This window comes from Ischnura elegans, chromosome 2 (genome assembly GCF_921293095.1).
Source record: "Ischnura elegans chromosome 2, ioIscEleg1.1, whole genome shotgun sequence".
Taxonomy (NCBI): domain Eukaryota; kingdom Metazoa; phylum Arthropoda; class Insecta; order Odonata; family Coenagrionidae; genus Ischnura; species Ischnura elegans.
The window spans coordinates 38,808,504-38,827,547 of record NC_060247.1 but is presented as its reverse complement, the minus strand read 5'-3'; the positions used below and the strand labels follow the sequence as shown (position 1 = coordinate 38,827,547).

General features: G+C 41.9%; 1 protein-coding gene across 1 annotated transcript in view; it reads left to right on the top strand.

The window, feature by feature from the left end:
• The first annotated feature begins 7,293 nt into the window (after positions 1–7,293).
• The window catches only part of LOC124153630 (5-hydroxytryptamine receptor 1-like), a 429,527-nt gene continuing 417,776 nt past the window's right edge, over positions 7,294–19,044 (top strand). The window contains exon 1 of the mRNA XM_046526922.1: positions 7,294–13,435. Within this exon, the coding sequence (XP_046382878.1) occupies positions 11,488–13,435 (1,948 nt within the window). The 5' untranslated portion in view covers positions 7,294–11,487. The remainder of the gene's footprint in view (positions 13,436–19,044) is intronic.

Sequence of the window (19,044 nt, the reverse complement as noted above, 5' to 3'; positions counted from 1 at the left end):
TACATCAATTAATGCAAACCAATATGTATCTTCATTTAAATATAGCTGTTAATTCAGGCTTAAATATTCCTTGCCTTTCCATTTTACAAAACCTTTCCATTATTGAAAATAAAATACGAGGGTGGTTTTTTTTTAACTTCAGATCACTCAGCAAAAACACCATACAAGCGAAAGGGCGGGTACTGCGCAGATAGAGCAACTGCGCGTCCTCCGCACCACACGCTCAAGTCATTTATGACCGTACGTTGTTAGTTTAACGCTAGTGGCCATCTCATTAACTACACTGCCTCAATGGATTCTCCCGCAAAATGTGCATTGCTGAGAGAGAGCCAGAAAACTCGCCGAATGGCTTCAGCATTAACATGTCTTGACTTTTCCGCTGATAACATAGAATTTTTTAATGCACAGTGGAAAGAGCGTGAAACAGTGTGAAACCTTATTCCCATTCCCACTCAAACAAAAGAGGAGACGTGCTGACATCTGGAAGTGTTGTGATCCATGACAACGCTCGTCATCTCAGCGCTGATGCAGCCCAACCGCTCCTTGAGCAATTTCAATGGGACATTTTCGGTCAACCGCCGTGCAATGCCTACCTAGTGCCGTGTGACTTCCATCTTTCCGCTGAAATGAAGATGTGGCTAGGAGCGTTTTCAAACGGACGATGAGCTTTAGGACAAAGGCAAAATTCATAGGAAGTCATTGGCGGCAACATCCTATGAAGAAGGTATGGTAAAGCTTTTCGACAGGCACGGCCAATTCCTCAATCGCAGAGGCAATTATATCTTACAAGTATGCTCAATATTTAGCAATGAAATAATATTTAATCAATACTTTGTCTTCTGTTCATGACTCATCGGAGGTTGAAAAAAAACCACCCTCGTAATAAAACTTCGTTAGGTTCATTGAATATTTGAAAAGGCACGACCTTGGGTTTTATAACATAGTTACATCTTTTTTACCTGAAGAAATATCTATGTTAAGACATCTGCGTCGTGCCTATTACAATAAAAAAAATGAAGCCTACAAAATTTACTGCTTTGTCCGCATTTAATTTGTCACGCATGTAAGTTCCATTTGAAGCGCAGTGATCAAAATTGAAAAAAGCTAACGATTTATCTCTATGGAACACCCCTCTCTGACCCTCAAGAGCTTGCCACGGGCTTCAGCATTGTAGAATCGGATAATGACGACAAAAGATCAACGTCAGGGTAAACAAAGCAGATGATGACAGCTACACGGGAGATAGCCAGGTTCTAGGCACGTTGTGTGGACGAGAGAGATTCCAGGACGACAGAGCGAGGAACGAAGTCTAAATTAGCACGGGAAGGGAAGAGAGTTTGAAAGCCTCCGCGTGTGGGAAATCACTCTCGGAAGAGTAAGAATACTCAAACACACAATCCCTCCCCCAATTCCTGAACTCGCGACCGCGACACGCCGCTCCCGAAGAGCGAGCGGCACGACTTCTGTTTGCGCAGAACCGCGTTACGACGGAGAGCGCGGAAGTGTGGATGTGTGGAAGCGGGAAGCAGCAGTCTCCGTCGCTGGAAGGAGAGGAAGGAAATGGAAAGGAAACGAACTACTTGCTCTTCGCCCTCTCCATCCACTTATGTCCCTTATTTACACGGCCAATACAGCCAGCAGGTTTCAACGGAAGAACACATTAAGCCTGTACCACCTCGCGACAAGGGAGATATAGTTTTTTTTTCAAATGTTAAGTTCTCGAACTTGATCACATGGAGGCAGATACAGCTGTGTTATTAATAAGTAGGCAAGGAAATTAATCTCGACATTTTTAATCCTGATTAAGATACCTTTATAAGGTAAGATGGCGTCGGTAATGGAGGCTCACGAAATTTATGCACACATGTACACACTAAGGAATTAACTATATTAAAGAGTTGGCGAATAACTGCGATGAGCAAAGTATTCCATTTATATTTCATAATACTTGCTCTTATATCTTGCTCTCTGCCCTCTCCATTCTCTTATCTTCCGTATTTACACGACCAATACAGCCAGCAGATTTCAATGGAAGTACACGGCGAGTCTCTGCCACCTCGTGAAAAGGGAGATAAAGCATTTTTTCAAGTGCTCGAACCTGATCATATGGTGACAGTATCAGCATGCTGCGTAAAGGCTTAGGAAGCAAAAAAAAAATTTCAAATCATTTTAAATCTCAACACTTAATTAAATCTCAACATTTAAACACACAGAACCTCACCTACCTCGTGGAATGGGATATAAAGCATTTTTTACAAAAAATGTACAGTTCTCTAACTTGATCATATAATGGCAGAATTTGCAGGCTACGTAAAGACTTGGTAAGCAAGACATTTCATCTTTACATTTTTAATCTTGATAAAGATACATCTATATACTATAAAGCCCACTTACGACCACTCACTCATACAAATGTTTGGGGTGAACGAGACGAGATACGACGTAAAGTCTTATGAAGACCCCCTCTAAAATTGTGGGAAACCCACGGAAAAATTATGAAAACACTAAATTTCCAATTATTTATCTCTCTATTCAATTAAAATTGAGTGTGGGGATTAGTTCAAGCAAATAGAGTTTATAAGATATGACGGCATTGATATTGGCTGTTTGCGAAATTTACACACTCGCGTACACAACTAGGTATTATCTATACCCAAGATTTGGCGAATAACCGCACTGAGCAAAGTATCTGATTTACATTTCTTAATACGTTGCCGAAGGAGAGGAAGGAGATGGAAAGGAAACGAACTACTTGCTCTTCACCCTTTCAATCCACTTATCTCCCGTATTTACACGACCAATACAGAGAGCAGTTTTCAACGTAACAACACACTGAGTATCTGCCTCCTCGCGAAGAGGGAGATAAAGCATTTTTTTAAGTGTACTGCACTCGAGCCTGCAGAATCAGCAGCAGCATAATGGATTGGGAAGCAAGAAAATTTATCTCATCATTTTTAATCTTGATAAAGCTACCTTTGTAATACAAGGTGGCGGTGATATTGGCGACTTACGAAATTTCGTACATACTTGGGTGTTATCTATATCCAAGAGTGGCAAATAACTGTACTGAGCAAAGTACATGATTTATATTTCTTTATTTATTTGTTACCCCTTATTATTACATACTATAAAAAATTGCTGAACTGCCTATCTCTGCATAGTTTATTTCACTGTAGAAGCCCAAAGGCTTGACCCGAAGACGGGAGCTGGAACGCACCGGAAACTGTCGTCCGCCAAAAAATGAGTCAACGCGGAATTAACCCGAAAAACAATCACCATTAGATGACATGCTCTGCTTCCTTTTTTATGGAATGGAAAACGGTTCCTAGCACGTCGGTTATAATTATGGGGCGTATCGAACGAACGAGAGTATGAGCCAAGTTACTACGTTCTACATTGCAATATCTTCCTAAAAACTCAGCTGCATCGCTGAAGTACCCAAAAGCCCTATTTAAATACTTAACTCCTATTTTGCCTCTGTCATAGCGTATGTTCAATATTTATATTACAGCAAAATTATCTCTTCTTTAAATCCGTGCCCATTCAAGCGGACACCAATAGTAACTACTACAGTGTCGTCCAACGCAGATTTTTTTATGGCATGATACAACGAATTTGGCTCTAATTTGCGTCGTATTTCCTATTAAAATATATTCCCAAAATAAAGTTTTTTTTATTAAGTACTCACCGTTCTTTGTCTTCCTAACTAATCTCTTACTTCATTTTCTTAGGTTTCTGAAGATTATGACTGACAAAATAGGCCCTTGAGTTTCGCGACCCTTCATATTGTGGTCTATTCTAACTATCGGAGCTCGAGGGGAGTTAATTTATGGCTACTGTAAATACGTCAACATTGTCTCAATTTTGCGTCGTAATTATTTCCAACACACAGTTGCCGAGATTCCACATATATTCACCAAGTGCTAAAGATAAACTCTCATGCCTTCCACGCAAAATCCTGCTACATTTTTTTTGGATTTTTAAGGTTTGTCTTAAATATTTATGCTTTTGACATACAAAAAGCCCCTTGAGTTTCACGAAAGTTCATGCTGAGGTCAATTTTCACAATTGGAGCACAATCTCGCGAGGAGTTAATTAATTGTAGGCATAAAATCTTCAAAGTTTCCTTAATTTTTCATCATAATAGGGAAATTGCATACTTTTTATAAACAGTATGCCTGCTGATATACTACAGTAAACACTTAGTACCGCAATATACTTTTTTCCGCTTAAAATTCAGTTTATACCCTAGAAAATGACTCCCAAAAGTCGCCCGAGTTTCGCGGGCTAAAAAATACCGCCCCCACTATCTTTGGCTGTGACGTCATAGTTCAGTACGAGTCCAAGATCCAGCCCAGTAACTGCAGGTTTGGAAGAGCCACGTTGCGTTTAAAGGAGAACATGGGTGAAATAAGGAAAAATTACAAGTGGTGCATTGTTCCTCTGTGCAATAACACCCCAGAAAAATTTTTCGTCTGCATTCCCACGGTGGAAATTAGAAGAAAAGCCTCGATGCATGCCGTCTGTCGGGATGAGCGTTACGGAAAAATAAGAGTATAATAAACGGAATGATAAACCCGTGTGATATGTGAGCGAAGATAACTTTAATATAAATAATATTTCCATATTTCATTGACTGAATAACTTGAAACTGAGATTTTTCGATAATTCGGCCGCCGTAGAATAAAAACTCAACTTCCGAACAAAAATCTAGATAGGTGTTTCTCGATGGCTACGATCGTTACGATGGACTCAAATTATTAAGGCACTTGTTCAATTTCAGTTACGGAAGGACATAGAAAATTCCATGATGTTTAAAATCAAGGGAGGAAATATGAAAATATAGAGCAACGTTGATCCTCATGCATTCGAGTGCCAGCCAAGAAGACAGCGTTTTCTTCTACTATCGGCGTCAAAATGATGTGCCGCTGTACTTTGCAAATTTATATCCTGGCTTCACTGCATGCTATAATAATGAACTATTCGTCATTTTAAAGGAAATTTTATCCTAAATTCTGATTTATTTTATTACAAAAAATTTCAAAAATGTAGACACGGCCAGTGCAATAAATGACTCCGCGCACCGAAAAATTAGCCGTTTTGTCAACTTCATGAACTTTGCAACTCAACCTAAGGAAAACTACTACGTCTACAGCATTCATCTTCCACATTAATTTACACTCATTAGTGCGGATTAATAAAATGACATTTGGGTATTTTTAGAACTTATATTTTGTTATAAATTAATGAAAATATTTAAACATTATCTTGTCCCATAGTTTATCCCGAAAGATAAAGGAAGTTGTAGATGGAAAAAGAATGGAATCCAGAGGTGGTCACAAAAAATTAATCGCAGCATTCTTTGATTTTATTCTACGCCGTTGCTTGCTTTTCAGAAAAAGTTGAGTCACAAGAGGATTGCTCCGCGGCCCTTGATTTGGAAACTGTGGAGATAGAGGAAGACGTGTGGATCAGCAATTTCCATTTAGTTGGTTGTCAGGATAAACCAAGGATCCATTTAAAGGTTGTCAGGCCATCGTATAAAGATAGGACTGATGTGCACCACAGGGGAAATGGGGTGTTTGAGGGAAAGTCAAACCCAAAGTTGCCCAAATGAATGTGCAGTTCTATGTTGCTCTTATTTCCCCAGTTAAAACCAAATAGAAATTGGATTGGGATGATGTTTTCACCACGGGTTCCAGTGATAGTGAGAGTGCAGGTGATCATGGTTATCGTCGAAGGTCATCCCTCTAGGATTTCCGATACGGAATTTTTAAGTGACAACCGATCGCAATGACAATGAGCTCGCCTTTAGAGTAGGTTTCAGATATATCGAGAGAAAAGCTCCCAAAATGTATTAAAGACTCTGTTTGGAAAACATTCACATTTTAATGCTACTTTAGGAAGGATTTCAAAAGTAACTTATTAACACCTGAAGACGTTGTGTTTATTTTATTGATCAAAGTGTGATTGACCGATTCTTCCTGCAGAATAGGAAGTGGCTTCAGGGTTTTTGAGTCACAAGATGGTAGATTGTGTTGGAAGTTCGTCTATATTATCACTACTAAATTGAAACATTGATAGTCTGGCTTCCTCAGAGCTTCCTGTCGCCCTCCAGGCAAGGTATTTTTAAGTTGAAAGTATCATCGACAGCTTCGAGGTGGAAATAAGTTCACCATAAGACTCTACCGGACTGCCAAAAGAATACACATTTCACATGAGTATACGCTTTCGCCAATATTACACGCAAGTCTCACTTTGTTATGAACTATAAAACATTTCAGATGCACATCAGCTACCTTTCCATTTCTCGGCATCGACTTTCGGCGCCGACGAAGTCTAGTAAAATACCCTGTTATCATGATGGAATTGATAACAGGAAGCTTGATAGGATCGGCCTAAGAATAACCAAATTCCTTCATCTTTACGCAATTTATCGCTTTCAATGGAGGAGAAACAGATCAAATAATAGCCCTGAAGTCACAATGGACAACTCCGATACGTCTGCACTTCAATAAATGAATCATAACCACGCCGTCGCATGTATTCAAGTATGCAACCTCTACTATGGCCGTGCCTCCTCGTACTGAACTATGACGTCACTTTTCTACCAGCCAATCATCGGGCGTTTTCGCTTCTCACTTGAATTTGAAAATTCTCGTGAACTTTGATGCATTAAATATCGCAAACCACGTCATAAAATGATAAAAAAACTTTCACCAAGGTATGCAAACATATATTTTTATATAATTTTGGGGCTATTGATTATATCTGAAATATATGCAAGTTCCCTATTGCTATCGACTAACAATTGTCAAATTTCCACATATTTTTACCAAGTGTTTCAGCTCGACTCTAATGCCTTCTACGCAGGGTGCTTTATACATCATATTTTGGATTGCCCCGATTTTGTGTCGCAATTATTACCAACACACAATTGCCGAAATACCGCATTTATTTAACAAGTGCATAAGCTAGACTCTCCTGCCTTCCATGCAGCTTGCTCGCTACATTTTTTTTTTTTTTGGATTTAAAGGATTGTCCCGCGGAAGAAAAAAAACTCTCGCGGGGGAGGGGCCAGCTAGTACTCAAAGCGGAGGAAGAATGAGTATAGGTGCGTCGAGAATGAAGGCGGTGTGGAGGGACATTGGAGTGGGAGGAGAGAGGGGGGGGGGCAGAGAGAGAGACAGAGAGAGTGGTGGGAGTGGCGAAGGGGAGTGGGGGTGGGGGGAGGAGGCGCCGGAGACGGCTAGCGGACCGAGCGCGCGCCTCAGTGAGGCTCCGGAGCGCCGAGGGGGAGCAACACCACGGCTCACTCGCGGTGCCTGGCGCGCGACATCCACGATCGCCGAGACATATGCACACGTGTGTATACAAAGTGTAACGCCCTGTATACCGAGACGGGTGGCGCCCGAGCTGACCCAAAAGGCTTTTTCCCCTGACTAACAGTAGTAGCCCGGCGGCAAGATAGCGCGTCCCGACCGCCCGGCGAGGACCCGACGTCACAATCAACGCACTTCCTGGAGAGGAGGATCACGGGAAGGGTCACGCGAAGGGGAGCACGACCGGAGGAAAACCGGGAGCCGGTGATTAAAAAGGCGTGTTCTGTCACTCACCCTGAATCAAAAATTTACACTATACCAATTCTAAAAGTAAAAAAAGTACAGTTTTAAAAGTGATAAGTTTTACGGATTGACACTTAAAGTGGTCTTCAATGGATGAAAGTTTAAGTAATTTGGAACCAAAAATTTGTCCCTGTGTGTATCTTGCCGATGGAATTTGAAGAGAGTTTTCCTATTGTGCTCGGCAAGCCGTTCCCTTCACACCGGATACCTCGTGATCAACACTTAGTTACCTTTCATTAGTACAAGAAGAAAAGGTCAACCAACGAAAAGTATCGCCCTGGATGGGAATTAGAGAGATACGACCTGACCCCTTCCGGTAGCACGCTGAAGTTTGGGAAAGCTGAGGAAATACGCACTACATACATCCCTAATCAGTGCTGGAAATAATGTCCCACTGAATAAAGTTGAACATAGTGTTGACAAACAAAGGACAAAGTACTGAACACCCAAAATAAGAAATACGTGAGTGAGTGTATCAAGTGAAAACCACAGGCCGGAGGCTAATCGTTACCCCGACATTGAGGGCACAGTTGTCGCGGGAGGAGACCCATAAACACCGGCCTCAGGACTCCCAAGTTTCTCCGAACCCTTGTGAGGAAAGAAAAGCAGAAGTAACGGTTTTCTCAAGCGGTGTCAGTAGCCTCCCTGTGGGAAGAAGACATCCCATTTCCATTTCTTTCTCCTCGATACGGTGACGGAAAGACAAGTTTGTCGTTTTTGTACGCAAAAATATATATAAAAGAAAGTTCGCATCCCCCAACCGCGGGAAAAAAGCTCTCGAAAAGATCGGCGGCTGGATCTCCACCAAGAGCACGGCAAACGAATGGACAAATCGCCGCTTTGAGAGGTGTCGGCCGACACTCTTTGGGATGGGTTTGGATGGAGACTGGGGTGTGGAGGAAGGGGCAGAAGAGGACGAGGAAGTGTTATAGTGAGTGAATTTGGGTGGAGAAGAGCAAGGTAGGAAGGGGTGTAGTATGTTGATGGAGGAGGACTGGAAAGGAGACAGACGGGTTGTTCTCGTCGTGAGAGGAACGCCACTTGTCCCTAAAATTTCCGTGAGCCCTCTAGAGGGAAAAAACGGGAGACCAAGGGAAACGATAGGTGGGGAAAAGTGATCGCCGGAGTGAATTCGAAAAAGAAGAGGAAAAAGAGTGAACATAGAGGAAAAATAAAGAGAGACGGGAGGTTGGAGGGGTAAAGAAAGTTTTAAATATCATACCCAATTCGATCCAGCCAAAGTTGTTAACGTAACGAGATTTGGGACGCCATCATAATTAGAGCTTAGATTCAAGTGGAGAACAGGGTTGTGTTGCGTCGTAGTACAGTGAAAGGATATTAAAACGATAGTTATTTATCTAACAGGATAGCTTCAGCAAGCCTCTCTCAGGACAGCGGTAACCTTGTTTTTTCTCCTGTAACCCTGATTGTGAAGTCGCCGTCAAAAAAGTTTTGACGGGCTTTAGTGGCACAACATTAACAGGTAATAGAAACTTAATTAGCACACTGATTAATTACTGATAACCATACCATAAGGATTAACCTCAGCTAAAAATCGTGCTTGTCACCCTCCGGTTATCAGCCATGAGAGGCTGTAAGTTCTTTGATACGCGCGAGTACCATCGCCGGTGAGATGAGTTACTGTATGAGTTCAAGGCTGGGATAGGCTGCGTTGTGGGAAGAAAGTTAAACAGGAAATTAGATTACCATTAGGAGTTAGTCCGCCGCTTACAGAGAGCCTTCCAGTTAACCGAATTGAGACATGTGAGGCGCCGGAAGTTCCTCGAAACGATACCGCATCCTCGGCGATTGAGGGGGGAGAAATTTTGGTTACCCTCCCTCGAGCCACCCCGAAAAAAATACAATCTCCCCCCTTCCCACACTGATCGGAGGAAAACTTATATAAACGAAGAGGTCGAGCGATTCATTTATTTTCGTTCCCTTAACCCACACCCTCCATCACCCAGGCACTATTTCCTCCAACTCCCTTTCACGTTGGTGGTGGATGTCAGTGTTTATACAAGTGCGCCCCGACTGCTAAGGCATCTCTGTCTCTCTCACACACATACTCTCTCTCTCTATCTAGCTCTCTCACTTCACCATCAAAATTCGTCCTGTTTTCCTTTCCGCGGTGAAAGTAATCCACGCTTCTCTCTTTCCTCCGTTTTCCTCGCCCTGAACCGCTTCGGGCACTCCTTCCCTCCCGAGCTTCCCTTACGCTGTACCCTTTTCCACTTCATTTCCTTCTCTGTCTCTCTCTTTGTACTGAGCGAAGACCTCACCATCCCAACGATTCCCATCCCTCAGCCGGCGCTCCTCATTTAAATAGAATGGAAGGTGGCGTGAATGATTATTGAAGGGTTGGATCCATCCTACCTATAAAACTTTTATTATTTTAATATTCTCCGCTCCTTTCTTTTGCGGTATGTCTTCTTGATTGGAAGACTTATTCCAAGGAAAGAAAAACAAATGCAGACATTTGTGTGATAATATTTGAATTCTTAATTTTGGATCACTTATTTTTTCGCAGCGTAAGGGATGTTTCCAAATAGTTGAGCGGAAGGGAGTAACTGAATTGGAGAAAAAACAATAAAATAGGGATTGAATGTCGGAGCGAAAGACATAGAAGCTCACGTGCGTGTATGACAATTAATCGATAAGGAATTAATGGTTTGACGCTTTTTCGCAGGGAGAAAAGTGATCGGTATTTTCCGTGTTGTCACATGGGGTTCCTTCAACGTCAGCCAAAAACTTTAAATTGTGTGTTTTTAATGTAAACATTAGCCAGTCATATAGTGCCGAGGTGGTATATTTTCTTCGCGGGAAAAGATATAAAATAAATAAAGCTATTTTTCTTCCTATAACATGTGACTCGTTCCTCGTCTATTTTCTAAACACGTGTGTAGCTCTAATGTTGAAAATTAATTTTCTTACACATCGTCTGAAAAAGCTGATGACTCGTTGAAGTAGAATTAACATTCTCTAAGAGTAGCAGTCTTTCAGTCGAAATCCGTCGCCATTACGGACCTTTAAATTAGTGAAGTAGATACCACCAACCTGCGCGCCTGAACTGAGAAGTTATTTTAGCCTATTCAGTAAATGCATAACATATTCACGGGTGGCATTCACGCTGTTGTTACGCTGTTGTCAAATTATGAGCCATTTATAGCTTTCAATGGGGAGCAGCTTTAAATCTGAGGGAGGCGTCGTTTGACCCTTAGTTGTGTTCCGTTTCCCGTGAATTCAGTGTCGTAAATTATAGGCGTGTTGATTAGCGCGAGACTTCGATGCAATAATGTTATGATTCCGGCAAAAATATCTCTGGATTGTGAAAGCGACAGTTGTAAATGTTACCAGCCTCATTTGATTGATACTCAATTGATTATAGCAGTGAAAAGTATTTCGCACAAGGAACACCAGAGCTGACTTCCTTTTACTGTTCCATTAGTTGAGCTTTTGAATATAAATGGAGAAATCAATGATAGTTTTGAAGCGTGTGCAACACTAACCACCTTTCTTTGTTCAGTTCTGTAATTGGGGTATACTTTCACTCTAATTAATGTGATATTCATGTTCAATGTAAAAAAATAAATTTCATTCCAAGTGTTAGGTGTGAAATTGAACGAATTTTATCCGGAGAATCAGAAAAGTTGACATCCTTAGCATTTTTGAAGGTAAAACATTCGAGATAAGACATAATTATTATTGTGGCAACTGTGCTTACGCCGAAAAAGCTATGCATGACGCATAATGCCAAGGTGAATGAAGACCAAATCGTCTTCCATTAAATTTCACCTATCGGGAAAGAAGGCTTCGCTAAAGATAAGGTGACAAGTTCTGATTAATTCCCGGAGGCAGTGGAATGGGGTTCAATGTGACAGAGACGTCGGCCGGGACGGAGGACACCTACTATGAAGCTTCTTCGCCGTCATCTGTGTCTTGGTTTCCCACATCGTACTCTGTCCCGGCCACCCAACCGACGGCCCCATGGTTCCCCGGTGGAGACTCTACTTACAGCCCGGCAGCAGCCATCATAATTGCCCTCATACTCCTCGGTGTCATTGCTGGCACCGTGGTGGGGAACATTCTCGTCTGCGTGGCGGTCTGCCTTGTGAGAAAACTCCGACGCCCGTGTAATTACCTGCTGGTATCATTGGCCGTATCGGACCTTTGCGTGGCCCTACTCGTCATGCCGATGGCTCTCCTCTACGAGGTATTGGGCCGATGGTCCTTCGGTCCAGTCGTTTGCGACTTGTGGGTGTCCTTCGACGTCCTCTCCTGCACAGCATCAATCCTCAACCTTTGCGCCATTTCGGTTGACAGGTATTTGGCCATCACGAAACCTCTTGAGTATGGGGTGAAGCGGACCCCTAGGAGGATGCTGTGCTGCGTATCCCTCGTGTGGCTAGGGGCGGCCTGCATATCCCTGCCTCCCCTTTTAATTCTAGGGAACGAACACGGCGGTGTAGACGAGAATGGAAACCACGCGCCCCACTGCATCGTGTGCCAGAACTTTGGTTACCAGATTTACGCCACCCTCGGGTCCTTCTACATCCCCCTGACCGTCATGATAGTCGTCTACCACAAGATATTTCAGGCGGCTCGCAGAATTGTCCTGGAGGAGAGGAGGGCACAGTCCCACCTCAAGCTCACCGCAGCGGCGGCCACCGCCGCCCAGGACGTTGCAGCTCCCGGCCTGCTGACCCACCACCTCCTCAACCCACCCTCCACGAACCAATCTTCAGCCCAGGATTCCTCCTCGATTTGTGGCGGAGGCGGCGGTGGTGGGATCAGCAATAAGGCCTCGGCCGTCACTGAGCTGAGTCGAAACGGTAGCGCCACGGAGACCAGGCTGTCGGTTGGTAGCGTGGTCACCGCGTGGGCTCCTTCGACCCAGAGAGATCGAACGAGCACCACGAGCACCACGACCACCACCTCCAGCTGCACCGGGGTGACTCCGACCGTGAGGTGCTTCGGATCCAAAGGCAGGCTCGGCAAAGGGAGGCGGAGGAGGAGGTCCCCGCCACCCAGGGGATCACGCTCCTCCCCGGCGTCGTCCGCGACTCCCCTGCAGCTGCACGGCGCTGGTGAGAAGCAGTGCTTGACGGGAGGGGGACATAAGCAGCAGCCCATGACCTCCGTGCCGCTCACCGCCAGGTCCCCAAAGCTCCGCTTCGCCCTGGCCAAGGAGAGGAAGGCCTCTACCACTTTGGGGATCATCATGTCCGCCTTCGTCATCTGCTGGCTACCGTTTTTCGTCCTGGCCCTCGTGAGGCCCTTCCTTCACGACCCCGACACGATACCCGCCTCGCTGTCTTCACTGTTCCTGTGGCTGGGCTACGCCAACTCCCTCCTCAATCCCATCATATACGCCACGTTGAACAGGGACTTCAGAAAGCCCTTCCAGGAGATACTGTACTTCAGGTGCGGCTCCCTCAATCACATGATGAGGGAGGAGTTTTACCACTCCCAGTACGGTGACCCTATCCACATGACGGGAGGCGGCGGTGGGGGCGGAGGTGGCGGGGCGGGTCGGTACGGGAGGGACGAGGACACCGATGGCCTCCGACACCGGGGGACAGACGAGAGCGGGGTCATGTTGAGTCGTGACGGCGGTGGCTCGGGCGGTTGGGACAGGAGGCGGGACGGAGGTGGAAACGGTAGTTTAGGTGGTGGTGTTGGTGTCAGGATGTGCGATTCGGACGACGACGGCGATGAGGAGGAAGGAGAGGAAGAAGTGGTGCAGTTGGGACCCTCGGCGGCCCTGAGGAGGTGCCCAGATGAGCGACGGGATAGCAGCGGAGATGGTGGTGAGTTGAATATGTAGTGATTGGAGGCCGACCTATTGGCCGGGTTTTACCCTCGCGGCTTTTATTTTTTGTGCTTCGTGTAGCTTTTGTGAGTTTTATTAGTATCTGTTGCGCTTTAAAATACCCCTAAAATAATATGGGCACAAGAAAAAAATAAGTTTCAGAAAATGCAGAGTAGGCTTCATATTAATTTTTACATGCTCAATACACCTATAAATTCGCCACAAAAATCCCTCGCTGGCACTAATAGGGTGGAGAAAAAAAGGTGGTCGGGGCTGATGGGGTACGATACGAGTCTTTAAATCATGATCGCTTGACCAGGAAATTGACTCTAGCTTGGAAGTATGTACATCCCAAAATTTCTTTCTGCCCGTGACAATCGTATGGAATGATTTTCTATACTTCCACAGTTTTCAAAATCATGATCTGAATCGATTCCATTGGTACCGCGTAATTTTAAATAAATATGTCCGCATCAAGAACGTGTCGAATGCATACCGAGTTAATTAAGGGGGAGGGAAGAGATAGGTGAGGGTTTGTTAGGGAATGATTAAACTGGGAGTCATATAACATCTGGAAAAAACGGTGGAGAAAGGAAAGAAGATTTTGGATGGATAACTTGCTTCATTGCTGTGGTTTATGAGGCTAGACGACACAAAGTAAACTGACTCTATCGGCGTTTCAACTTGATTTACACATTAGGGAATGAAACTCTGATGCCACTCACGTCGCCACATGGGAAGGTGATGAAAATAACGCATAATAGCATATTTTGAAAATGTGTTCGTATTTCATGTTCGATTCACTTCGAGTCGAATTAAAAAGTACAAATGTTTAGCAGCAACATTTATTTGGAGTCAAGCAACTATTTTAGAAGAATGCGACTGCCGATTTTGATACCGGAGTCATGCATTCGTCGTCAAACGAACCTCTTTTTCATAGGAATACGTACGTAGATCGCAGTGTTATTCAGTTATGACTTTTAGGAGGTAGCATGAGTAGAAAAAAATTCAGGCGATTCAGTTCCATATAAACTAAACATGTTAATTGGTATTATTTGTCATCGTATGCAACGTCCTTTTCATACCCAAGACTTTAGATAGGTTACTAAAAATTACCCTAAATTTTTTCTCTCTCCAAAGGCAAGTGGTAAATTTTTTCATCAGGTAATTCTTGAAGAATATCTTTGACGTCACTTCTTTCCGTTATTTAGACTGCGTTCGGTTGGGATAAAAGAAAATTCACGCTTTAATGAGCAGCAGTAAAACCTTTATTACTGGCGTTAATTACCGTACCTTAAGTAATAATCCTGATCCCGGAGCGTTATCTATAGTTTTATTATTTTTTAGCACATTGTTGGCGCTATGTGATGGTTGTGCTTTATAATTCACGGGATATTTTAACATGACCGACAAAAACGATGCCAAAATATACCATACCAAAAATTTCATAGCCGCAACCAAAACCCACCTATTCCCAACCTACATCTTTTTTTCGATGACAGCAATCGATTCTTGCCTTCCGCTGCGGTAAAATGATTCGGCGAATAAATGTCAGCCGAATGGGATCATTAGAATATTCGGAAGTTTGCCTCATGTTATATTTTTCCTCAGGGCTATGGGAGATAGGTCCACTGAAAAAAAAGAAAGTCGAGTCGCCCACAGCCATAAATACGGGAGTCATTCCTATCTTTCGGTGGCACTATCGCTCTCTCTGCGAGGAGTCATAATATTAATCACGCTCTCCTCACGATATAAATAAGCGCCATAAATCTAGAGTGCTGCTCAGTTTTTTTATCCCGGAATCAGCAAACACAAACAATAATAGATCGAGGCGAAATCGGGGAAAAAATATGATGTTCTTACCCTCACTCCGCAACCCATCAATCCACTCGCACATTTCAACTCTCCGCCGTCCGTTTCGTTTTCCATCTAAAAACCGTCAGGAGCTCACGTGAGGAGGTGAACTGTGAGAGTCATTTCGGAGAAAATCAATGGAAATTCCGACGTTTCTAAATTTCCGTAGTGATTCTGCCCAAGGGGACTGCATAGAAGAAGGAAGGAAACAGGAATAAGCCTACGGAGAGAGTTGGAAGAAGTTACTCACTAAAATAAAACAATCGGAGAAGCATCAGTCAAACCTGGATCTCTTTGTCACTACACTCAAGACTTTCAAACATCCAAATAAAGATCACACGATATATTACTTGAAATTCTTGTGCTAAAAAGCCAGTGAATTTAATATTTGGTGAAAAGTTTGAGGTATAAATGATTATAAAGCAGTTATTTTTTGATACAATTCTATCCCATATCAGGCTGATTTCTGTCGCCACTTTGGTTTTCAAAAATACCCGCGGCACGATGATGAGTGCAATGATATCCACTTTTTTCCCAATATTTTGCAGTGTAATATTTTTGTTGACGAGAATTAGCATTGACGAATCATGAATATTTATTTATCATAGCATCATGTGTGTACATTGCACTAAACATCCCAAATTATGCGTTATTTCCCCGTGAAACTTAATCACTTTGTCCGTTAGCGACGCGGGTGGCGACTTCTGTGCACCCATTTAAATGGGTGAAGGCACAATCTGAGGCCGAGTTTAGGATCCTATTTTGTAATATTCGCGGTTCTGCCCTTGAAATGTGCTTCGACGAAGTTCTTGTTTGCAAGGCGACAGTTCAGCACACCAATTTCTATTTGGTTTGTTGGAGTATGCGCTTAGCTGAGGCAAAGAGGTTCTTCACAATGTCTCTCAAAATTGAGTGAGATTACCTTTCCTACCGGAAGTTCCAAAGAGGGAGATGATTAATGAATCGATACCGATGGATTTTCTTTTATCCCCGATATTTCCGAATATTTTCTTACGATTTTATTCTGCGAAAGTGGCTGTTTCTTTTTATCTTACGCTTACTTATTGGATTATGATTCCATGCGTTTTCTATCCTACGGGTAATAGACCTTCTATGGCCTTATATTGAAGGCAAGTGCGTGTGTAGTGATGGACGCCCTGAAATTTTCTTTCCGCTCTACATAGTATTAATCATCACTAGCTTCAAGGACTATTTAATGAAAATGAAGTATGGAAAATATTAGTATTCCACTAATCATTAATCATTATACTATTTATACCAAGGTAGTCATATAATTTTAAAGATACTCCATTTTGTTCTTTTGCTTTAAAAAATTACCGCCTGAAAATTGATTTTATACAAGATGTTTCCAGTTAAGTACACCTTTTCGTAACAAATCATTTCATTTCATTAAACATCAATTATCTTTCTTCTCAAATCTCAATAGAATGCTTATGGTATACAAAAATGGGAGTGCCATTGTGTTAAGTACATTTTATAAAGGCGAGAATATGCTTCGAAATACAACCATTGCAGTGAAAACTTACTTGCGTATCTGTACTCAAATAGTATTACTCTGGAAACGAAACATGGAATACGATCGTGTTGAGATGCAGTCTCCGAAATGAATAAACAAGACTGTAACATGTTTGAAATAGCAAAATACTATACTTCTTCACGCTTCCATGCGCGAATATGTGGCACAGAAACAATGATTAAGATTTATTATGGAATTAAAATTCTCCTGCTAACCACTGGCGGATAAAATTTCCTTTCTGAAACACATATTGGTACTATTTCATTTTTAACCTCTGGAAACACCATACCCATAATTTACTTAGTTCTAAACTATGCAAACATTTTAGATTAGTCTACTTTGGGAAAACTAAAATCAATTAATATCCTTTCAGATTGAAAATTTCAGAGATGAATCCATGCGTATACCTTGAGTTATAAACGAAACAGGTTGAAATTTCTATTAGGAACCTAACTACCGATTTTTATTATTCATCAGTGTGTAACAAGTATATTTATAAATTTCATCCCTCTGTGTAACGAAATATTTGAGGAATAAAAAGTTTTAGTTCGACCGTATGATATGATGGACATGATGTCAAAAGGATATTGATTAATGAATGTTAAGTAAACAATCAAAACAGTTTTAATGCAAGGATTACTTAGGATACCTTCTTTGAAGATATGAAAAAAAGTACCTCGTTTAGTGGTTCGGCTAGCCACGATTGTAAGTTAGATCTTCATGGCGTCATCAAGTTGTTCTCATTTGAGATCAGTTCTCTTCTTTCGTAGCGCTGTTATTTATTGTTGCATAGTAAGGAGTTACATAGAAATAATTTTATTATTACACAGGGACAATAAGCTGAAAAGGAGGAAATAGAACGTTAACTATTGTAAAAATCCTGTTACTATTGTTGTACTAGTCACTTCCGTAATGCAACCAGAAATCCGCTAAACCCTACGGCTGCCAAATATTCATTATAATCCTCATGTGTATTCATGAAATGGATATCATTTCGTAATGCATCGAATCATTAATTTCTGAATGAAGTGAATTGAGAGTGATTTATATTTCATTCAAAGTTTATCTATTAAGGCCAATCGATAAATGCAAAGTTGGGCACTCTCCTAATAAAGGGCATGCAACAATTGCCACATTCGCCGACATGAAACTCGAATTTCCATTTTTGACATCATGTCCAGTAAAGCCGTTATATGTCTGATTAACCCTAAATGGATAGTACTAAGAAGAAGGAAAGTATGAAAATAAAAAAGCCTTTCACGTGGGCCATTTGGATTCCCTCTGAGTCACATGAGTTTGGCAGCCTTATTTCCGGAAATTAACGAAATCTTTCTAATTTTTCTTATTTAACGTATGGCCATGAAAAACCGAGGGCAAAACAGTAGGTGGCTATGTCTACTCACAGCCATAAGCACGACGACGAGTCTCTTAAAAGATGAAACTTTGACCTCAAGGTTAAAGCCACGTTTATCGCTTTCTTGTTTACTTCATATAAAATATGCAACTCTTATTTGTAAGGCTTAATTTAATCACATTTGTGTCGCATAAAGAATTAAATATGAATGTAACTGCCTACGAGAGCTGGTATCCCAGCATAAAAACGTAACTTGTAAATAATAACAATCTCCAGAGACAATTTTCAATGGATTGGTGGGATAATTACCAGTGTATTTTTGCTGTTTCGTTTATTCAATGTCTTGGAGTATAGATATTAAAAAATGTGTATATATTGTAAAGCTATCTAGACCTAAACTACTATACATTGAATCGAAATTAAAAATAGAGGTAAAGAGAAGGAAACGCTCCGTAGATTTTTCAATGATTTAACTCCAGTTTACTGAACTTCAGAAAAATTGGCCTACTGCACAAAACGCTGTGGAGGATTAAATACAGAAATAATAGAAATTTCCAAGATCACCAATTTTCGAAATTGACGAGAAATAAAAAAATAATTTCTGAATTACTTTTAGGAATATTTCCAATCAAACAATGAGCGACTGAAATATTGAAATTCTCTTCCATATGAAATATCAATGCAACCTAATTGAACGAATAAATGGATATAACTATCGCAAAAGAAAGAGGGGACCGAATTGTAATATCGACGATTGGAGTTAAAGAGATCTAATGGCGTGTAAAATTAGATAACTTTTCGTGTGACTGCCTTATAAGTGGAATCCATATTATTTTCAAAACTCTCAATTGACTACATAGAC